The 25,144-nt window shown below is 33.7% G+C and overlaps 1 protein-coding gene and 1 non-coding gene across 2 annotated transcripts; one reads left to right on the top strand and one right to left on the bottom strand.

Annotated features, from left to right (window-relative positions):
• Positions 1–3,613: 3,613 nt before the first annotated feature.
• Positions 3,614–3,685, bottom strand: TRNAQ-UUG (transfer RNA glutamine (anticodon UUG)). The gene has a single exon. It is a non-coding gene; the product is annotated as a tRNA-Gln (tRNA).
• Positions 3,686–11,779: 8,094 nt separating this feature from the next.
• Positions 11,780–15,398, top strand: LOC108334282 (phenylacetaldehyde reductase). Its single transcript, XM_017570039.2, has 6 exons — positions 11,780–12,036; positions 12,143–12,312; positions 12,396–12,587; positions 13,354–13,516; positions 14,067–14,253; positions 15,033–15,398. Exons 1-6 carry the CDS (start codon positions 11,916–11,918, stop codon positions 15,175–15,177), a joined length of 978 nt encoding a protein of 325 aa, XP_017425528.1. The 5' UTR covers positions 11,780–11,915; the 3' UTR covers positions 15,178–15,398.
• Positions 15,399–25,144: the final 9,746 nt, after the last annotated feature.

The following is a 25,144-nucleotide window of genomic DNA, read 5'->3' as shown; positions in this document are numbered from 1 at the left end:
GAATCTTGTTACAAAACTATTAGCACTGAAATTAAAATCTTATAGTTCTCTCATGTATCTCGTTGCTCAACTCTACTTTAGCTACATTTGTATCAACATCTACTCTCGTACAAGTACAAATCATTATAGATAAAAACTACAATCACAACATATAAGAATGAGCTAACAGAAACAATTTATATAAACATAAATATGTATTAAAACCTTGCTTACGCATGGATCACACCATTAGTTAAAACATGAAAAAAAAATTCACATCTAAGCATGTTCGACATATAAAAAAATAAGGATAATTTTAAAATATGTCAATTTATATAATTTTTGTTGACAAATGCATCCAAAACCATAAAATATAATAATATATGAACTTTTAAATAAATATATTTTTAATTATAACAATAAGAATTATTCATTATTTTATATTAAATATAATATAGTAATTTTATTAATTAGATAATTATATAATCTTGTACTTTTTAATATGTGAACAAGATGACCAACAATAAATTTATAATAGACTTCATACTTGATTAAATCTTATTAAAAGTTATTGTAAGGTCTCGAAAATTTAAACCACTGCCACCTGTCAAATCACGTCATTAATGCTCTAAAATCCTGTCCAAAATTTGTATTAAGAAACGCACCCAAAACCCTACACTCTGATCATCATTAATTGCACCGTGCCACGTCAAAACGCACTCACACTCACTCTGCATGCATCTGCCAAGTGTCACGTCCGGAACATTTGAAAATAGATAGTGGAGAACAAGTGGCATCAGGAGAATGGACGTTCGTCCTGCGTGGGAAGGGAAATCACCCTCTGCATGCGCTGACGCCATCTGTCACGTTAGAAGTTTCTAAAATCTGTAGTGGGAACCAGGTGGCAGTACGGGAGTGCATGTCCGTTTGACGTGGGGGAGAAAAATGGTTTCTCTGAAAACACTTCCCATCATTCCCTGCATTCACCTTCTTCCTCACGAAACTCTTGCTTTTCTTCTTCTCCAACTTCTCTCTAAAACTCCTTCATCTTCTCTCTAAGATAACTCATCATCATTTCCTCCGATCCCATTTCAGAAACCGTAGGACCATTCACGGCGTCGTGAGCTTTCACCGGAACCGAACGCTTTAGAGTTCTGTGACCGGTAAGTTTTCAAACTCTAAATACCCTTTTCTGAGTTGCATGCGAACCCTGGTACAGCTGCATGTTAGAGTATAAGCTAAGTTCTTCTAGGTTTCTTGTGGTTAGATTTAGTGAAACACTTGAGAAGCACGTTGAGGGTAGGAAACTGTATTTGGGCAAGTTAAAAAGCATTCGCTTAGGGCGTTCACTACTGATCCAGGTAAGGGAAGCTTATTAAATTTAATTCGTATGCTTTTGTTTGTGTTGTATGGATGTTCTGAGAGTTTCGTGAAGCATGATCTGTGATATTTGATTTTGATGTATGATTATAAGTATAAGTTGATATATGGTGAATATGAAATGTACTATGATATGAGTATTTGAAAATGTGAAATATGTATATGCTGAGAAATGAATGAATGTAAGTGAAACTCTGAATATAAACTCCCATATGATAACGTACGTTCGACATTAAACGGTTCTTGACCGTTTGGTGTTCTAGTAAACTTCTTTGAATTGGAATACTTTCATTTGGAAAGAATTCTGGTTGAGGATGAGTTGTGTCGGTCTTTTACTTAGAGCTCATAATGAGTAGTGTCGATCTTATACCTATCATTCGTACTGAGTAGTGCTCAGTCTTACACCAAGCGCTCATACTCTTTTCTTGTAAAATCTCTAGATGAACATAGTGTTGGTCTAACTTTAATAATGTTCTCTACCGTGCTCAGTCGTTTACTAGCATTGGTATTCTGTCTGTGAACTATAGCAATTGGTCCCTCCGACAAGTTGGCCAACCTTGATATTCCGCGAACCGGACCTCAGGTCGACCATCTGTGTCGACCGACCATGTCGAACACCCTTGTGAATACAGGTCGACCATCTGTGTCGACCGACCATGTTGATAACCCTTGTGAATACAGGTCGACCATCTGTGTCGACCGACCATGTTGATAACCTTTGTAATACAGATCATCCATCTGTGTCGACCAACCATGTTGATCACCCTTGTAATACAGACCATCCATCGGTGTCGACCGACGATGTCGAGCCACCTTGTAACATATGTCGTCCATCTATCTTGTAGCCGGTATTACTTTATTTTGGAACGGGGCAAATTCTTCGGTCTCGTTCCTCACATTTGGTCTCGTTATAAAGAGGTCGTGATTTTATGTACTTGAACTGAAAGACAAAAATGAAAATAAAAGTGAAAGATTATAAATGATGAACATTATATGAGATGAATAAACGGTTGGAATTTGAACGAGCGTTCCAAGGAGGAACGTCTCTATGATTGAATATGAGAAGTTGTGTAGTATGACCATGGTAAAACTGCTGATGGCTGTTCATCCTGATATTCCGTGAGTGCTCGTCCTCACGTAGAGGGGAGTAGGTCATGTGTGGGAATGGCAGGAGGTCCTAGTCCTATTGAGTACTTTGGACTGATAGGGCTAACCTCGGGTGGCAGCTGATGAGTGTTTCCAGTTACCACACCACCCGAGTGCACGAACGCCTGTAGTTACATGGATTCATACAGTCCGGATGGTCTGTCTTATGAGAGTTTGAACTGATTATATGTATTGTGATATCTTTATGAATGTTGAAATGTTATGTGTATGAATTATTTGTGAATTAAATTCAATAAGCTTACCCTGTGTTGTTTTCCTTGTGTTGTCGTTCGTCCATGTACGTCCGTCTTGTCGATGCAATGATCATCCGTGTGGATGTGAGCAGATGGAGAGGCGTTGCTTGAAGAAGCGCTGGAAGAAGAAAATTTGGAGGACGCCAATCTGGTTGAAGTAGAGGTTAAAGCCGAGCCCTAGAGCGCTCGTTAAGTTGTAGTTTTTATCTTTGCTGTTAGCTTTTGGACGTTCGGTTAAAGTTTGTAAAACCGTTCGTCTTTAAACTTTGAAATACTGCTGTATGGTATTTTACCTCTGTACGTGAGACGTTCGGTTTTGGAATATTCGTGATTAGTGTAAGACTGCATGTTTTAACTGTTAATTGTAATTAATTCTAATCTATGGTAATTACTATATTTTGGGATGTTACAGTTATCTTTTCGTATAAATAATTTTACAGTTTTCCTTAATTATAAGATTCAATATCAAATCTTTTTCATTTTATAATGATTAAAATATAATTAAATCTTAATTGTTATTTATTTCATGTCTATTGGAGAAAAGAATTTGTAAAACACTGTATTTAGAAACATATAATACAGAGACACATGTTTTAAGAAAATAAGTCTCTCTGCAATGAATTATGTATCCCATTGTGGTTAAATTGGTGAGTTTATTAAAGAAACATTCTCTTAAAATGAGTTGTTTTTTAATAAAAAAAATCTATCAGGTGTCGAAACCAGGTGAGTTCAAAATACAGAGTGTTGTTAACCAATAATGAATTATGTATGTCTGCAAATAACTTGGTGAGTATAATAAAGAATTTTTTTCTTTTAAAATAAGTTTTTCTTTTTCTAAAATAAAAGAAAAAAAAAGGTCCTACCGGGAGTCGAACCCAGGTCGCTGGATTCAAAGTCCAGAGTGCTAACCACTACACCATAGAACCCCCGTAACGTTAATAAAGTTTACTCAAAATATAAATTTATACTTCAATGAGTAAACTTTATATAATTTAGGTTTAATAGGTTCAGAGGTCCCTATATTTGTGGGTTCGTTTCAATTGGGTCCTCCAATTTTGAAAGTGATCAATTTGGTCCCTAATTTAACAAAATTGAGTCAATAATATCCTTTCCGTTAAATGCAATGGACGTCATTAACTTTTTAAACATGTGGTATGTTGAAGCATCCTCCAAATAAAACTGTGCCACCTGCAAATAAAAGGATGCCTCAACATGCCACATGTTTTAAAAGTTAACGCCGTCCATTATATTTAACGGAAAGGGTATTATTGACTCAATTTTGTTAAATTAGGGACCAAATTGATCACTTTCAAAATTGGAGGACCTAATTAAAACGAACCCACAAATATAAGGACCTCCGAACCTATTAAACCTAAATTATATAAAGTTTACTCATTGTTTATATTTTTTCTAAATATAATTTTTTCAGTGTTTTAAAGTAAAGTTTCACAAATACACTGTTTATTTTACTCCTGCAATAATATTTTTCAAGTTTCATTAGCATAATTTATTTTTAATCATTTGGTAAATAGTTAATCCAATGTTTCAAACTACTAATTTCTTTTGAAAGAAACATATATTATGTAATTCAGTTTTGAAAGATTCATTTAGATTTTTATCATGAATAATTATAATATATTCCCTTAACCTTTTCTTCTAGTTTATTTTATTGAATTTTTATATTAATCGTCATTAATAATAACAATTTATACTAAAAAATATATTGTTCACTTTCAAAATTATAGTGATTTCAAGGCAGTGTTTATAGCTCAAGGTTTCACTAGTTTCTATTGTAGATTTTGATGTGAAATTTGTGACAATTTCCTAATTGATTCTCTCTAAATGGAAAATATAGAAAAAGTTGATTTAATCACCTTTTATTCTTGGGTTCTCACCTTTGGATTTGGTAGAGGAATACTGTAACATCTCAAAATACAGTAATTACCATAATCAGAATTAATTACATTTAACAGTAAAACAGTGCAGTCTTTACAATACTAACGAGGGTCAAAAAGCCGAACGGCTTAAAATACAGAAATAAGCGAACGCAACAAAGACAGGAGTTCAGAGACGAACGGTCTTACAAAACCTTGACCGAACGTCTATAATAAAACTAACAGACTAATAAAAGAAAAACACGCGAGCGCTCTAAGGCTCGGCTTTAACTTCCACTTCCACCAGATTTGCGTCTTCCAAATTTTCTTCTTCTAGCATCTCTTCAAGTGACGCACCTCCATCTGCTCACATCCACATGGATGATCATTGCAAAGACAGGACGAACGTACATAGACAAAAGACAACACAAGGAAAACGAAAGGGTAAGCTTAAGTAATTTAATTCATACATCAACATATACACTAATATTTCAATTCATACAAACACATAACTCAACATATAACATCATCCAAAATATATATATATATATATATATATATATATATATATATTCTAGACCGACCGTCCGGACTGTATGAATCTGTGTAGTTACAAGCGTCCTTGCACCCGAGTGATGTAGTAACTGGGATACACCAAACAGCTGCCACTCGAGGTCAGTCCGTTCTTACGTCGCCCATGTTAACTTATGGACTAAGGACCTCCTGCCGTTCCCACACATGACATACTTCCTCTACATGAAGATAGTACTCACGGAACATCAGGATGGACAGCGAGTCTTAACTTATCCACAGTCATACTTTACCAAAATTTAATATTCAATATATATAAGAGTCGTTCCTCCCTGGAACGCTCGTTCAAATTCCATAATCGTATAATCATTCAATATAGTGTTCGCACTTCAACATCTTATAATTTATCATCATCTCTATCTTTAGTTTTAAAAGTATAAAATAACGAACGCTAAAGAATAGATTTAGAAGGCTCGTTGTCAAACCGAAGAAATCAAGACGTACTTACATGACGAACGTGACTACTACTAGAATCAGTTGAATGAACCGACTCTTAGAGATATAACATCAATGTTCAGAATAATTTAGGTTCAAAGACTCTAGACCAAATTCAAATGGATAAAGATACAAAAAGACGATTATTTAGTTATACTGAGAACAATTTGTTTAACAGGATCGACTGCCAGTCAATGACCGAAAGCGAATATTCATTTACTGATAATTTGAGACGAACGCTATTTACGTACGTTCTGAAATCAAAGGTATGGACGAGCGTTCGGTATAAGACCGAACACTTCTTAGGACGAACGCTAGATATAAGACCAATAATTATTTAAAGCGAACGCTTGGTACAAGACCGAGAGCTCATTAGGACGAACGCTCAGTGTAAGACCGAGCGCTACCAATTTATAAGTATAAGGGATAATAACTTAATTTAATTTACGAGGTTACCACTAGGCTGAGCCGAACGCTCAACATAGTATTTCACGGGACGCTCGTTCTCAATCAGAACTCTTTTCAAATAAAAGAATTCCTTTTTAAGCAATTGACTAGAAACCGAACGGTATAAGACCGTACGATGACGAACGCATTTTATCATAGTAAGAATTATCATATTCATATTTTTCATCTATTCTAACTCAACATTTCTCATACGATTCATAATCATATAATCTCATATTCCTCATTTAATTTACATACTTTATAGAATTCATATTAACAACTTATACTATACAAAAATCATCCATTTTCCAATTCATACGTACCAACCAGCACATACTAAATTCATTCATGCATAACAGCGATCGTTCAAGCATACTCAAACAACATACATCTCATACATTCTATTTCTATCATACTTGCACACAATCATCTACGTATAAACTAAATTATTAAGCTTCCCTTACCTGGATAGCAGTGTACTCCCAAAAAGCAAGGTTTAGTTCGTCCTCTAACAGCGTTCTACCCTCAGGTTTCGCTCAACAACTTGCACTTAATCTAAAACACCAGAAATCAGAAACAACTCAGACCTATAACCCATGCATGCAACCAGAACTAGGGTTCGCATGAAACCAAATGGACGAACGGTTAGCGACGAGAACTTACTAGTTCTGATCCCAATTCTGTTCGGTCCAGAATGACGCTCACGTCTCCAGGAACGTTTCTACGGTTCTGAAACGTGATCGGAGAAGAAGGTGAATAGTTACAGTAGAGAGAAGGTGAACTGGTTCTAGAGAGAAGGTAGAGAAAATGGAGAATTCAGTTTTGAGGAAGAAGGTGAGTGCATGCAGAGAATGGGAAGAAGTGTTTCAGAAAATTCAGTTCTCTTCCCCAAGTCAACCGGACGTTCTCTCATACGCGGACACCTGTCTTCCACTACTGTTTTCAGAATGTTCTAACGTGACACATGGCAGGCGTGCGTATGAGAATGTGAGTGCGTTTTAAATGCACTGAACGTGTGGCGTGGGTGCATTTATGGAAGCTGACAGGTAACTCAGCAGTGTATTAATTGAGATTAGACAAGATAATTATGGTTTAATTTTCCGAGGTCTCACAAATACATTTTTAATATCTTCTCCCAATTATAACAATTATGTTATTATATACAATTATTACTATTAATTTGATCGACTATAAACTGCTTGGACTTCGAATGGTTAATTAATGAAGTAATTAAGATTTTTTTTTTGTAAGAGTCACTATCAAAACCTTTTCACTTTGTAAGTATTAAACACATAATTAAACCTTATTTGTTATTTATTTTTATTAAATAAAAGAAAGTAAAACACTCTATTAGATGAAATATTATACCAAAATTTAATATTAAGCCGTACATCATATATATATATATATATATATATATATATATATATATATATATATATATATATATATATATATATATATATTTAAACTCACCCAACTTAGTTTAAAGAATGAATCAGAAAGAATGTTATATGATATTTAGTATTACTTTTCAAATTATTCTAGAATTGGAAACCTTATTTCTTTGTTTAATAGAATCTGCAAATTCAGAATAACTTACCAATTACGGCAAGATCAATTATATACCTACCTATATCTTTGTTTAATCCACATCTTTCCTACCATCCACTTTTTTTTTTTATTTCTATTTATGTTTAACGCATCTCTTACAAAATCTTATCTCGTTCTCGTAATTATCCCGTAATTATCTTTACGATCCCGATATTTTAACAACACAATTTTAATACTCTTGATAATGTCAGGTGTCAGTAGCACATTGGTCCAATTTTTTTTTTTATTTCTGAAATTGTAACATCGAAAATGATAAGAGTTTTAGAAATTTGGGATTCCAAATATATCCCTTGCCCTATTTCTTAGAAATCACCGTTCTTTCTCTTCCTTCTCGTTCACCATCTTCGTTTTAGCTCTCCCTTTTGGTTTTCGGTCTCCCTCTTCCTTATGGTTGTCGCTCTTCCTTGTCGTTCTCCTTCTACGTTTTCGTTACATTTTTTCATCTTGGTCTCGTCCTCTTTGTTGAGTGTATTGTGCGAAATGGCAAGTTTCGGTAACCATGGTCCTTGGACGAGCAAGGTAAATGCATTCTTCTTTCATTTTGTTCATTACGTTTTCAGTTTGGATTTTGGCTTTTCCCTATTCTGTTAAATTTTTTGTTGTTTTCGTTTTAGGGCTTTTATGTTTTGTTTATTTTGTTTGTCGTTGATGCAGTTGAGGGTTAGTCACTTATTTTCAACAAAGTATATTTCTACTTTGAACGAGCATTTGACAGAGGAGCACCGGTCACTGATTGCGGAGATGGTGGATAGAGTGTTTTACGTGAATAACCGTCCATGAACACTAGATTTTTTTCCCCGGGAGGCATGTCCACCAATCCACCTCCAATGAAGACTTATGTGAGGATGGGGTCACGAAGGCGTTACAAGAGCAAAGTGATTAGGATTCCTTACACTGAATTTCTTAGAATAAAATATGAGTGATATTTGTATAGATTTCTTAAGTACAAAATTGTACATAGATGAACAAATGTTTATAATTTGGAATATATTTTGTTCAATGTTAAGAGAAAGTAATACAAAATTGTACATATTATTAATCTTAATTGAATTTCCTTTGTTATTGTCATTGTGAAATGAGGTTTTGTTTGAATTGTTAATGAATAAAGTGGCCACTTTGATTAGTATTGATGTATTTGATGGAGGAATGAAACAATGCTTGTGACATGATGAAGTTAGGTGAAGTCTTGGAACTTCTGCACCAAAAAACATAGTTGTAATCGATTACACCTCTTTGGTAAATGATTACACGAGAAAAAAAATGGAATTTCTACAAAAACTTGTACTGCAGGAGCCAGCTGTGGTAACATAGGTGACCATAGTGTAAACTTTTATATTTTTGGCATAAATTCAATGGTTTTGGTGTGATTTTATTGTAGGAAATCATGTTTGGACACCCCTGTTGGACATAAGAAACAATTTTGTTGAGTTGAACAAGTTAGGTGAAGTCCTGGAACTTCTGCACCAAAAAATACACTTGTAATCGTTTACAGATGCTTGGAAAACGATTACACGAACAAAATCCAGGATTTGTACAGAAACTTGTACTGTAGGAGCTAGCTATGGTAACCTAGGTGACCATAGTCAAAATTTTTAATTTTTTGGCATAAATCCACTGGTTTTCACTTGCTTTTGGTGTTTAAGTGTGAGTAGAGGCTGAGAAGTCATGTTTGGGCACCCCATGATAGAGGAAAGGAACAATGTTTATGAGATAAGCAACTTATATGAAGTTCTGAACCTTCTACACAAAAAAAACACACTCGTAATCGTTTACAGATGTTTGGTAAACGATTACACGAACAAAATCCAGGATTTGTACATAAACTTGCACTGTAGGAGCCAGTTGTGGTAACCTAGGTGGCCATAGTCAAAATTTTTAATTTTTTGGCATAAATCCACTGGTTTTCACTTGATTTTGGTGTTTAAGTGTGAGTAGAGGCTGAGAAGCCATGATTGGGCACCCCATGATAGAGGAAAGGAACAATGTTTATGGCAACTTTGGTGGTCTTCACTTGATTTTGGCAGTCTTTGGTGGAGGAAAGACCTAATGTTGGTGTCATGACCAAGTTAACATGCTGTCAACTTTGACCTTTGTTTTCTATTTTAATGATAACTTTTCCCACCGACCTCCAAATGATGTGATCTTTTTTTATTAGAAACTAGACTCAAAAAGCTTTCCAATGACTAATAATTTGTAATTTTTGGACATCTGAGTAGGTATAGTTTATTCCTTAAAGTTAACGCTTTATATATTCCTGCCAACTCTGAACTTTGCTGGTTGTTTTGCTCATAACTTTCTCCACCGAACTCCAAATGAGTTGATTCTTGTTTTATTGGAATCTAGACTCAAAGACCTTTCAAATTATGTCATGCTAATCAATTTTAGGCCTTTTTTGCCATTGTAATCGATTACAAGGACCCTGTAAACGATTTCACGAACAAAATTCTGGTTTTGTACAAAAACTTGTGCTGAAGGAGCGAGCTGTGAGCACATAGGTAGCCAAAAATTATTTTTTCATATTTCTTGAATGGATGAGAGTTCTTTTTAATGTTTGAGTGTGAGTAGAGTCTGAAAACTGGGTTTTTGGCAGTCTTTGGTGGAGGAAAGATCCAATGTTGGTGTCATGACCAAGTTAACATGCTATCAACTTTGATATTTGCTTTCTATTTTAATGATAATTTTTCCCACCGACCTTCAAATGATGTGATTCTTTTTTTTTAGAAACTAGACTCAAAAAGCTTTTGAATGACTACTAATTTGTAATTTTTGGACATCTGAGTAGGTACAATTTATTCCTTAAAGTTAACGCTTTATATATTCTTGTCAACTCTGACCTTTGCTGGTTGTTTTGCTCATAACTTTCTCCACCGAATTCCAAATGAGTTGATTCTTGTTTTATTGGAATCTAGACTCAAAGACCTTTCAAATTATGTCATGCTAATAAATTTTAGGCCTTTTTTGCCATTGTAATCGATTACAAGGACCCTGTAAACGATTACACAACAAAAATCTGGTTTTGTACAAAAACTTGTGCTATAGGAGTCCGCTGTGAGCACAAGTACCAAAAAATTTTACCTAATTGAATTTGATCTTTTTTTGGGCACATGTGTAATGTGATTCTTTTTTTAGGCACCAACACTTAATTGAATTGGATCAATTTTTTAGGCACCAACACTTAGGCCTATCAAGGTCGCTTACATAATCGATTTTTGTACCAAACACCCATAACGAAATAAAAGTTTCAATATATATGGTCGAACAACACTATTAGAGAACGTATGGTACTATATCAAAATTGAAATTTTATTCATATAATATATTATCAGTACATATTACCCGACATTTAAAATCATGATCTTTTGTATATAAAAAACATGTACTAAGTTCCAACTCGAGTGAAAAATTTCTTTCGATCGAGAAGACCCGTGAGAGTGAAAGCAATGCTCTAGACAAAGTGAAAATGGTGGAGAGAGACGAAGAAAAGGGTTGTCATTGGGTTGTCATTGGACCTACAGTTATAACATCAACAAAACAACAAGGGTCGAGAAGTTGGTTAGGGTTCGTGGAGTTCTATTTTCTAAAAAACACCACGTGAAGGGTTTCAATGCTGCAGAAGACGGACGTCCAAGACAGCGAGAAGATGATTCTTTAGAGTTTAACGATAAGGTTAGTCTTTGAACACCAGAAAGATAATAGAACTAAGAGAGATGAGGGAACGCGAGAGATGAGAAAATACGAGAGATCAGATGAAACTGCGAAATGCAAATAAAAGAAGATACAACAGCACGAAATGAAATTTCATATTTTTTTTCTTCCCATAATACTCTTACCTGATCAATTATATATTAATTTATTTTTTTAAATATCCGCGACAACCACCACGTTATCATAACTGTGTCAAGAAAACGTTGTTAAAAGAAACGTTTTCCTTAACTTTATTCAGCATCATTCGCCCAGACAAATGGGGTCACACTTCCCGCTTGGTGTAAGTAGATAAGGTAAGCCACCTGGTTCATCTCAACACCACTCCTTTTTCTGTATCCAGAAGTGTGTGCAAGAATATCGAACCAAACAGCACTTTTTTAATGAATAATAATGCAAGCCACGTGATTCCTTGGAACACTATAATTTGCCTTCAGTGAACAAAGCACAACACTCCACGAAGAAAGCACAGAGCAGAACAACATAATCCACAATGAGCACCGCCGCTGGAAAAGTAGTGTGTGTCACCGGCGCTTCCGGTTACATCGCTTCCTGGCTCGTCAAGTTTCTTCTCGAACGCGGCTACACCGTGAAGGCCACCGTTCGCGACACGAGTATGTTTTTTCTTTATCTTCTATAATTTTTGTTTTCGTGGTTGATTATTTGTGGTGATGCATTACTATTTGGAAGATTAAAGATTGGGTAATGTGTGATGTTCAGGTAATTCCAAAAAGGTAGATCACTTGCTCAGCCTTGATGGTGCGAAGGAGAGATTGCATCTCGTCAAGGCCAATCTTCTAGAAGAAGGTTCCTTTGACTCTGCCGTTCAAGGTTGTCACGCTGTGTTTCACACTGCCTCTCCCTTTTTCAACGATGCCAAAGATCCGCAGGTTTGCTTCTTTTGCAATTTGATTTGTGTTTATTTTTTTATCTGTTGCTGTGTAATATTTTGTTTTTAATTTATCTATTGCAGACTGAGTTGTTGGATCCGGCAGTGAAAGGGACTCTGAATGTTCTGAAATCGTGTGTGAACTCGCCCACGCTGAAACGCGTCGTTTTAACTTCTTCTATTGCTGCAGTTGCGTTCAGCGACAGGCCTAAAAACCCTGATGTAGTGGTTGACGAGACTTGGTATTCTGACCCGGAATACTGTAAGAGAACAGGGGTATGTGCTGTTTCCTCTAATAAACTTTCATTACACGTTAATCCTCATTACCTAGATGAAACTTCATTGGAGAACCACACAAATTGTATATACAGTAAAGTTTCAGACAACGAATAATTTGAAGACCAAGAAGATCTACTGGTGTGAGTTTTAGAAGAAAAAATCTTGAATACAAAATCACTTTTTACTTCCACTAATGTATGTGAGTCTAATCTTTCAAAGAAACCATTGGCTTAACACCATTCGTGGAAAAATAAAAAGTAGTATTTCAAGCAGAGTATGGCTTATATTCTTTGCTTTCCATAGCATGTAAGTGCACACAAGCTTTTCATGATACGGCTAATGTTTTACCTATTAAGTTTTGATGTTATAGCCAACGGTTTAAAATCTAATTTGAGGTGCATAGAGACGTTTCTCAAACAAAGTATACAAGTAAACACCAACAATTATTTTAGCTTCATCCCAGTGAAGACTGGGTATTCCTTCGTAAGATTAAATTCTGTTTGTTGTAATTTTGGTATTATGCACTCATTGTTCAGTAATTCTCATGCGTAGCTGCACTACAAAAGAATTTAATCTGCTTCTCTCAATTTGTTCATATGATATGAGAACAGCTTATTAGTTGTAATTTTATATGCATTAGACGATTGCTACTGAACTTTAATACTTATATTTATTCAAATGTCAACCAAGTGTTGTAATTTGTTATGTATACTGTGTTATCATGTTCTTCACTTTTTCTTTCTATTTCCTGTTTTTGTTTTAGTTATGGTATAACCTTTCAAAGACTCTGGCCGAAGATGCTGCCTGGAAATTTGTTAAAGAAAACAATATTGACATGGTTACAATGAACCCAGCATTGGTTATTGGACCTCTCTTGCAACCAGAGCTTAATACTAGTTCTGCTATAGTTTTAAGTTTAGTTAATGGTAAGTAATTACTATTTATGCAGCGTGCTGTATAATTTCTATTGTTTGCTTTGTCTGCTTCTTGATTACAGAATGTAATTTTTTTCAACTACAACTGTTATGAGTGAAATGAAATGAAAAGGAAATATAAAATAATAAAACAGAGATTAAAATGCAATACGAAAAGGACTGGTTAATAATTTGTTATAATTCAACTCAAACTATGTTATGTTACTAATAAACGCTGCTGCATAGCTAAAGCGTTAATGATAGAAAACAGAAGAGAATGATAATAAACTACTGCACTTTGTTATTCACTTATCAGAGTCTTTAAGTAGGCAAATTCAAACCCCACATAGCCAGACATTAGGAATCCTACTATCAAGAGATAATTGAAATTACAGGAACAATAACAGTAAAATGTTTTAAACAACTAACAAAGTTATTTGCTAACAACTACTTGGACTCATTAACCCCACACACTCACACACATGTACAGCCTTTATGTGTTATGATTTTCACTGCACAATTTTTAGATAATTGAAGAAACTGATTCATCGCCTTGACACAGGAGCGAAAACATATAAAAACAATTCTTTGGGATGGGTCGACGTGAAAGATGTTGCAATGGCCCATATTCTAGCATATGAGAATGCTTCAGCTAATGGAAGATATTTACTAGTTGAGAGAGTGGCACACTTCGGAGAGGCTGCGAAGATTTTACGAGATTTATACCCAACATTGCAAATTCCAGAGAAGTGAGTATAAATATTTTGATAGTATCTAAATTGCATACATTTTATATACATAAAAGGTGAACTAAAGTCCCCGTCTGTTGTACCTTACTGTTTATTGCTTTACTTTGCTTAAAAACTGAATTTAGTGCATAAATGCATTCAGCGATGATGATCTGAATCTATACAAAACCTTAGATTCTATAGGCTAAAACAACATAACAACCTTCCTAACATAAGACTATATGCCGCTACCAATTTGTCCTAATTTACAATATCAACAATCTGTGTTAACTCAAGCTTATGAAAAATATATTAATTTACTAAAATTAATTAGCTACTGTACAAGTGGTGTGGAACACTCTTGGCTGGGGAATAGATATTATGACTTCTTCATGCATAAATTTTTAGATATCCTGGATTTGAACATGTATTGTTTTGCATATGCAATATTGATACATATAACTCTAGGTGCATACTTGAGATTCTTAGTTTCACCATAATCTAATGACTAGAACTTTTCACACTTAAACGTCTCCAGTATATTTTTGTAGCTATGGTAACTTGTGTGGTTGGAATTTAGTGAATTATATGTTCATTAGGTGAGGCCAAAAGAAAAACTTTGCATATGTAGGTATTTAAAAAATTGTTTTGTAAGAAAAACTCATTAGGTTATGGGCCCAACGTGACACTTGATTTGGTGGTCTAATGTTGTTTTGCATTTGTATAATTATAAGTAATTTGAGATTTTGTTGTTTTTGATTTTTCTAATACCCATTTCACTCTGTCAACAATATTGTCAGGTGTGAAGACGATAAGCCATGGGTACCGATATTTCAGGTTTCCAAGGAAAAAGCGAAGAGCTTGGGGATTGACTATATTCCTTTGGAAGTGAGCCTCAAGGACACTGTGGAGAGCTTGAAGGAAAAGAAGTTTCTCAAAGTTTAATGGTACCCTTAAAGAAACGTGGAAACCTTCTTATGCCTATGCTTGAGTAAATTTAGTATTAAATAAGACTTGTATGGAAACTGATGTAAGTGCTGTAATAAGTGACTCTTGGACTGGTTTGTTCTGGTGACAAGTTTGAAACATGCGTCACCATGTTAGAGTCTGCATTAGACATTGTATCCTCGTGATATTATATTAGTAGAAGATGTTTGTTTGGAAAATTCGTTGGTAAGATCAATGTGAATATTGATTGTATGTCAGACGTAAGTAGGGTGTTTTAAATTTGAGATACCTAATGTGTAGGCATGTATGATATTTGGAGAGGTCGTTCTCTATTTTTAGTACGAAAAGATTGTAAAAATGTGTATTTGGTGTAAAATTTAGAGGTAGTTTAGTAGACGTTGTGTATTTAAAAAGTTAGGAATGATTTTATTTATATGAATAAGTGAAGGATCAGCACTAACATTTGTTGGAAATTGAAATATATTGATTTTTTGTTGGGAAATTGAAATATATTGATTTTTTTAAAGAATTGGATGATTTTATATAGGTGGACTGTCATAAATTTTGTTTTATTAGATTTATTTTTGGTCATAAATTTTGTTTTATTAGATTTATTTTTTCTTTTAGGGGGTTTTTAAGAAATTTGAAGGTGAAGTAAAGTTTATGATTTGTCAAATCTGATTGATAAAAAAATGTTAAAATTGATAGAAAATAAATATTATTAAAATGATATTTATTAATAATGTGTTTATTGGTAAAAAATATTATAAAAAAAATCAAAATCATTTTTGAAAATAAAATAAATTTGTATTTAAGTAAAATCAAATAAATATGTTTAAAATTTAATTTTTTTAAGAATATAATTTATTATTAAGTGGTATAATTTTTTTGTTTGTGAAGTTAAATTAAATATTTATGATCATAATTTATAATAAAGGTTTTTTTGTTTCGCTGATGTAATTATGGAATCAATATTATAGAACTTAATCATTTAATTAGTATAGAATTAAGTTAATATTAAAATTGAGGTATGTGAATTGTCGATTCATGTTTAGAGATAAGTTGGTCAAGTTATCCTCAATTGGTTGAATATGTCTTTATATTTTATTTGATACCTTGCATTCTATTTTGTAAGTCTTCAACCTCTCCCACATTTGAGTCATCATGTCGAGATTTAAAGGATAGGGAGGATGTTCAAAATGACCACCAAAGTGTTGGCTTCCTTTAATAGAGTCATCATGTTTAGGACCTTGATGTTCTGTTTGTCCTTCGTCTTCATCAATATGGAGATCATGCTGCCAAACACCATTGATGTTAACAATATTCACCCTCTTTAAATAATTGGTAGAAAATTGTTGTTTGGTCCCAATCTGAGTGTTGCATCGATGTCAAGATGTACTATACTATATTGCATGATTTTGGTGATCAATACACCATATAGTGGAGTTGTGTCACTAACATTGCATTTAAGCATATGTTGCACAATTTGATGAGGTCAATTGATAGATATATTATTTTTTAGCACTCATAACATAAAAATATCTTCTTGCAACAATTTTGCGAAATTTCCAACTCGTGGAGTTAACATATGCACGATAGCATAATGTCGAAGTCTGTTGACCCCGCATTTCTGGTCTAACCATAGTAGCCAAAATGTCATCTCGTAATCATAAGGAAAGTCATCTGGTATATTTTCAAAGAACAATTTTCGACCCTCATATTTTAGATGAGCAACATTTAACCAATCAGCTGGTCTCAACTTAATTCTCTTTTTTGTTGACCTCACTCTGAAGATATCAATTTATTGAGATCCTTAGATTTGAATAGAAGACTTTTATCAAATCTAGATAGAAAGATTATTCCAATTTAACAAAATATGATACGCCCTGAAACACAAGGTGATGATGAAAATATAGACTACAGGTGACAAATGAATCAAAATTCACAGTCTTCGAACTAGAACATTTTTTGTAGAGATATCAGTTGCTTAATGCTCCATCTAATGACTATCGTTGAAGAAACGACATGGATCTAATACTTCTTTCACGAATGACCTCCTTTGTGAAAAAGTGTTTGTCTCAATCACTGTTTCTTTTCCCTTACGACTTCTTCGAGTCATTTTTCATGATGATGATGCCATTGAAAGAATAACTTCAACAAAAAAGAGAGAACAAAAACAAAAAAATTTCATAACAACAATATAATATTAATAACAATTACGAACTTCATACATATAATAAGTGCTGATAATTAACATAGTTCAATATAATGCAACAATTGTAGGATGGGTCAAAATGTTATAATAAAAATCAACTTAAAACTATTAAACATATACATGGACTTAACTACCATCCCTCATCATTGTTAAACAACTTATTCCATCTATGATGTGAGGGCATTTTCATTAACCTTTTCGTGCATACAGGGTTTGCACACATGAAATCATATTATTGTTCCATAAGTGTATCTTCTTGTATGTTCATCGTAGATAACATTTCCCATATGTTGTCCTCAGTGTATTGGAAAGATGGGGTGCGACGCATGATTTCCACTTGGTTATTGAGAATTTCATTCCTCTTCTCAATGGCAATCACTTGACGCTCGATTATGGATGATATTTTCTCAAAATGAGCATTACTGGATCCCATGACGTCCATGAAGCCATCGAGCCTTGTTGTCAACTTATCAAATTGTGAGTCCATTATGTCGACCATAGGTGCCTTCCGCTTTGAACCACGTGAAGATGAAGTGCCTCCTAATGGGACGGAAGGCACAAACTGAGTAGCCCTTTTAGGAAAATCATCCCACAATTCAATCATTTTGAGAACAATGACCCTACAATCATATCTGGAACACTCACAACACCATATGAACAAATTATTACAACATTCTTAATCAAATCTATATATTGAATGGGACCACACTTTGGTCAAACCATTAAGGCAAACTGCTTACATGTTTGGTTGAGTGGGAATAACGATATGTTGTACTTTAAATGTTGGCTTCATGTCTTTAGTACAGTTTAACAACATCGAAAATAAGAGTTCCATGTTACAAGTCTGTATACAAGTAAAAGAAAGTTCAAATATGAAGTGCATGGTAAAATAATCAAAATAACTACATGTTAAGATAAATATCTTTACAATAAAATTGTCTATATGTTTACGTTCCTGTCTATTGTGCTTAAGTGAATCAAGAGGTTATAATAAAAGGGACAATTAGAAATAAAATTAATATTTTTAAATGGTAAAGCATGGGTATCATAGGCTACAATAAGTGCATGGTTACAATAGAATGAATAATTTGTGTTGGCTTAATTTTGTTGGACTGGGTTACATTTGTAACATTGTTTGAGTAGGACCTACGTTGGGTCCACATTAGAATATGGATGACTCTTTAAATGTTGATATGTGAATGATGATAAAAGGAGTGTAGATAGTATTTAGTTGATTAAGGTATGTGTTTGGTTGACTTCATATGATTGGGAGGTTTTAAGATCAATAAGTGAAGAAGTATAGATTGAGTTATGAATTTTAATACCTTGAGGGTGAAGTTGAGGTCTTGTTAGTGGTATATACTTGAAGAAAGGGACGTGTTTATCTTATACCTAGTAAATCCCAAGTTTTTTACTATCTACCGTGTGATACGGGATATGGGCTCTCTTTGGCCTTGTGTGCGAAAAGAGAGTGACGTTCAAGTACTGCACCTTCTTTATATTTGGAATGATGTTTTGCCTAGTCTTTGGCTCGTTGTTGAGTTTAGTACCCGGTACGCGATATGTCGATGTTTTTACTCATAAGTCCTTGCGGAGTAGGGAAACATGTCCTTTAGCCGTGAGGGTGGGACGACTTGAACGATCCTGTATGAGGAAGCTACAGGTAGTATGGTTACGAGCCTATATGGGGAAGCTACAAGTGGTATGGTTGTGAGCCTATATGGGAAAGCTATAGGTGTTATGGTTGAGTACAGGAGATAGACTAGGGTCCTTGATGATGATGTTGGGGTTCATGATGATGATGTATTTGGAGACTGTGTTGATAAGGATGACATTGATGGTATGGTAATGACATGGCTGATGAGGATGTTGATGAAGACACTAGTACAAAAATCGCATACAACGTCGAATATTCTGGACTTTTAACAGCTAATTCGCGAACAACATCATATCAGGAGATGTTAAATTTACGTTAAATTTAAAAAATTCGACGTTAATTAAATGTCAAATTTTGTTAATATATGCGTTAAGTTATTGTCAAATTTGGTCAACATTCGACGTTAATCAATTGTTTTAGTTTTTTTTTAATTAATTGTGATCATTTTTTACAACTCTACGAGATCTGAAAAGCAAAAAAACAACAAATTTCAGTTTTTGGTATTTTATAAAACATGAACTATGAACATGTAGTGTAGTATCAACAACAAAAAATAATAACCAACAACAAACAAGATCAATCAAACAACAACAATAAACAACATCGACTAAACAACAACAACAAACAAGTTCAACAAAAAAAAAACAACAAACAAGTTCAACAAATAAGTTCTTAAAACGAAAACGAAAGCTAATCTTCAAAAAGTGGGTTCGTCAAAATAAAGTTTCGTCACAGTGAGAGAGAAAGAATAATGCGCCTATGAAGGACAAGAGCACGAAAATAATCGGTTTAAACAAACAAAAATCATACATAAATTAATTAATTAACATGCATTTGTATTAAATGAAAGAAAGATTACATGTGATGCTCGTCAAACTTCGTTCGAGAAAAGTTTGAGAAGAGAAGAGGGTATCGCGCGCTAAGATAAACTAAATGAATTTTCAATCTCCTACTCAATTTTTTATTGAATTCACTAACCTTTTGACGTTGAATTTAAAAGTCATTCGACGTTTTATATCCTTTACGTCGAATTACAACTCTAAACGACGTTTAATAATTGCATTATTTACAAAAATGTCACCGCTCATTTTTAACCCTGGTTATTCGGTGGTTGGATGTTGAACGCGTGACGTTATACGTTGTTTTTGTACTAGTGAGATCATGGTGTGAAAATGATAATGTTAGTGAGGATAATGCTATAGATGAATGTGTGGTTGTTATGTTGTGTTTATTTGTTATTCATATATTATATTGTTATTGGTGGTGTTAATGGTAGTTTGTCTATACTTGTATGTGTTTGTGTTTGTGCCTTGCGATGATCATATGACCTTTGGTTATACAGGAGTAGAAAATGTTGCAAATGTTTCAGATACATGATAGAGTTACAAATGTTTCAGATACATGATAGAGACGCGAGAAAATGTGAAATACTTAGGCTTATTAAAAGTTCTTCATGTTTTAAAGTTTTAAACAATGTAATTAGGACTTTTTCACAAATAAACTATGAACAACATTTGTCCATTTATAGTTTAGGACCTTGATGTTCTGTTTGTCCTTCGTCTTCATCAATATGGAGATCATGCTGCCAAACACCATTGATGTTAACAATATTCACCCTCTTTAAATAATTGGTAGAAAATTGTTGTTTGGTCCCAATCTGAGTGTTGCATCGATGTCAAGATGTACTATACTATATTGCATGATTTTGGTGATCAATACACCATATAGTGGAGTTGTGTCACTAACATTGCATTTAAGCATATGTTGCACAATTTGATGAGGTCAATTGATAGATATATTATTTTTTAGCACTCATAACATAAAAATATCTTCTTGCAACAATTTTGCGAAATTTCCAACTCGTGGAGTTAACATATGCACGATAGCATAATGTCGAAGTCTGTTGACCCCGCATTTCTGGTCTAACCATAGTAGCCAAAATGTCATCTCGTAATCATAAGGAAAGTCATCTGGTATATTTTCAAAGAACAATTTTCGACCCTCATATTTTAGATGAGCAACATTTAACCAATCAGCTGGTCTCAACTTAATTCTCTTTTTTGTTGACCTCACTCTGAAGATATCAATTTATTGAGATCCTTAGATTTGAATAGAAGACTTTTATCAAATCTAGATAGAAAGATTATTCCAATTTAACAAAATATGATACGCCCTGAAACACAAGGTGATGATGAAAATATAGACTACAGGTGACAAATGAATCAAAATTCACAGTCTTCGAACTAGAACATTTTTTGTAGAGATATCAGTTGCTTAATGCTCCATCTAATGACTATCGTTGAAGAAACGACATGGATCTAATACTTCTTTCACGAATGACCTCCTTTGTGAAAAAGTGTTTGTCTCAATCACTGTTTCTTTTCCCTTACGACTTCTTCGAGTCATTTTTCATGATGATGATGCCATTGAAAGAATAACTTCAACAAAAAAGAGAGAACAAAAACAAAAAAATTTCATAACAACAATATAATATTAATAACAATTACGAACTTCATACATATAATAAGTGCTGATAATTAACATAGTTCAATATAATGCAACAATTGTAGGATGGGTCAAAATGTTATAATAAAAATCAACTTAAAACTATTAAACATATACATGGACTTAACTACCATCCCTCATCATTGTTAAACAACTTATTCCATCTATGATGTGAGGGCATTTTCATTAACCTTTTCGTGCATACAGGGTTTGCACACATGAAATCATATTATTGTTCCATAAGTGTATCTTCTTGTATGTTCATCGTAGATAACATTTCCCATATGTTGTCCTCAGTGTATTGGAAAGATGGGGTGCGACGCATGATTTCCACTTGGTTATTGAGAATTTCATTCCTCTTCTCAATGGCAATCACTTGACGCTCGATTATGGATGATATTTTCTCAAAATGAGCATTACTGGATCCCATGACGTCCATGAAGCCATCGAGCCTTGTTGTCAACTTATCAAATTGTGAGTCCATTATGTCGACCATAGGTGCCTTCCGCTTTGAACCACGTGAAGATGAAGTGCCTCCTAATGGGACGGAAGGCACAAACTGAGTAGCCCTTTTAGGAAAATCATCCCACAATTCAATCATTTTGAGAACAATGACCCTACAATCATATCTGGAACACTCACAACACCATATGAACAAATTATTACAACATTCTTAATCAAATCTATATATTGAATGGGACCACACTTTGGTCAAACCATTAAGGCAAACTGCTTACATGTTTGGTTGAGTGGGAATAACGATATGTTGTACTTTAAATGTTGGCTTCATGTCTTTAGTACAGTTTAACAACATCGAAAATAAGAGTTCCATGTTACAAGTCTGTATACAAGTAAAAGAAAGTTCAAATATGAAGTGCATGGTAAAATAATCAAAATAACTACATGTTAAGATAAATATCTTTACAATAAAATTGTCTATATGTTTACGTTCCTGTCTATTGTGCTTAAGTGAATCAAGAGGTTATAATAAAAGGGACAATTAGAAATAAAATTAATATTTTTAAATGGTAAAGCATGGGTATCATAGGCTACAATAAGTGCATGGTTACAATAGAATGAATAATTTGTGTTGGCTTAATTTTGTTGGACTGGGTTACATTTGTAACATTGTTTGAGTAGGACCTACGTTGGGTCCACATTAGAATATGGATGACTCTTTAAATGTTGATATGTGAATGATGATAAAAGGAGTGTAGATAGTATTTAGTTGATTAAGGTATGTGTTTGGTTGACTTCATATGATTGGGAGGTTTTAAGATCAATAAGTGAAGAAGTATAGATTGAGTTATGAATTTTAATACCTTGAGGGTGAAGTTGAGGTCTTGTTAGTGGTATATACTTGAAGAAAGGGACGTGTTTATCTTATACCTAGTAAATCCCAAGTTTTTTACTATCTACCGTGTGATACGGGATATGGGCTCTCTTTGGCCTTGTGTGCGAAAAGAGAGTGACGTTCAAGTACTGCACCTTCTTTATATTTGGAATGATGTTTTGCCTAGTCTTTGGCTCGTTGTTGAGTTTAGTACCCGGTACGCGATATGTCGATGTTTTTACTCATAAGTCCTTGCGGAGTAGGGAAACATGTCCTTTAGCCGTGAGGGTGGGACGACTTGAACGATCCTGTATGAGGAAGCTACAGGTAGTATGGTTACGAGCCTATATGGGGAAGCTACAAGTGGTATGGTTGTGAGCCTATATGGGAAAGCTATAGGTGTTATGGTTGAGTACAGGAGATAGACTAGGGTCCTTGATGATGATGTTGGGGTTCATGATGATGATGTATTTGGAGACTGTGTTGATAAGGATGACATTGATGGTATGGTAATGACATGGCTGATGAGGATGTTGATGAAGACACTAGTACAAAAATCGCATACAACGTCGAATATTCTGGACTTTTAACAGCTAATTCGCGAACAACATCATATCAGGAGATGTTAAATTTACGTTAAATTTAAAAAATTCGACGTTAATTAAATGTCAAATTTTGTTAATATATGCGTTAAGTTATTGTCAAATTTGGTCAACATTCGACGTTAATCAATTGTTTTAGTTTTTTTTTAATTAATTGTGATCATTTTTTACAACTCTACGAGATCTGAAAAGCAAAAAAACAACAAATTTCAGTTTTTGGTATTTTATAAAACATGAACTATGAACATGTAGTGTAGTATCAACAACAAAAAATAATAACCAACAACAAACAAGATCAATCAAACAACAACAATAAACAACATCGACTAAACAACAACAACAAACAAGTTCAACAAAAAAAAACAACAAACAAGTTCAACAAATAAGTTCTTAAAACGAAAACGAAAGCTAATCTTCAAAAAGTGGGTTCGTCAAAATAAAGTTTCGTCACAGTGAGAGAGAAAGAATAATGCGCCTATGAAGGACAAGAGCACGAAAATAATCGGTTTAAACAAACAAAAATCATACATAAATTAATTAATTAACATGCATTTGTATTAAATGAAAGAAAGATTACATGTGATGCTCGTCAAACTTCGTTCGAGAAAAGTTTGAGAAGAGAAGAGGGTATCGCGCGCTAAGATAAACTAAATGAATTTTCAATCTCCTACTCAATTTTTTATTGAATTCACTAACCTTTTGACGTTGAATTTAAAAGTCATTCGACGTTTTATATCCTTTACGTCGAATTACAACTCTAAACGACGTTTAATAATTGCATTATTTACAAAAATGTCACCGCTCATTTTTAACCCTGGTTATTCGGTGGTTGGATGTTGAACGCGTGACGTTATACGTTGTTTTTGTACTAGTGAGATCATGGTGTGAAAATGATAATGTTAGTGAGGATAATGCTATAGATGAATGTGTGGTTGTTATGTTGTGTTTATTTGTTATTCATATATTATATTGTTATTGGTGGTGTTAATGGTAGTTTGTCTATACTTGTATGTGTTTGTGTTTGTGCCTTGCGATGATCATATGACCTTTGGTTATACAGGAGTAGAAAATGTTGCAAATGTTTCAGATACATGATAGAGTTGCAAATGTTTCAGATACATGATAGAGACGCGAGAAAATGTGAAATACTTAGGCTTATTAAAAGTTCTTCATGTTTTAAAGTTTTAAACAATGTAATTAGGACTTTTTCACAAATAAACTATGAACAACATTTGTCCATTTATAGTTTGACGAACTATCAATATTGTCTAATATTGTACAAGACATATTACTTATAACTTTTTTATTTTCTAGAAAAATAAAGCACAACAAAACAAACCAATATATATAAACAACAAATATTGTCTACACCATCTTTATTAATACGTACAATACATTTCATCATTTTAATAATATATTTAATGGTTATTGCTTTTGAACTAAAAAGTGAACCTATAACACCACATAAATTTTCATCAAATTCTACTTTAGTCCACCTATAGCCAACATCAAACACATACCTACAATTATACTTGTTGAGGACAATTATCTTTGCGTCACACGAAAGGATTGATTCAAAGAAACTCATCGGCTAACCATCTCCTTCAATAAAAGACAACATATGTCTAAAGGTCTCTCAATATATAAACACC

Source organism: Vigna angularis, chromosome 11 (assembly GCF_016808095.1).
Source record: "Vigna angularis cultivar LongXiaoDou No.4 chromosome 11, ASM1680809v1, whole genome shotgun sequence".
Classification (NCBI taxonomy): Eukaryota; Viridiplantae; Streptophyta; class Magnoliopsida; order Fabales; family Fabaceae; genus Vigna; species Vigna angularis.
This window is presented reverse-complemented; position numbering and strand designations above follow the sequence as displayed.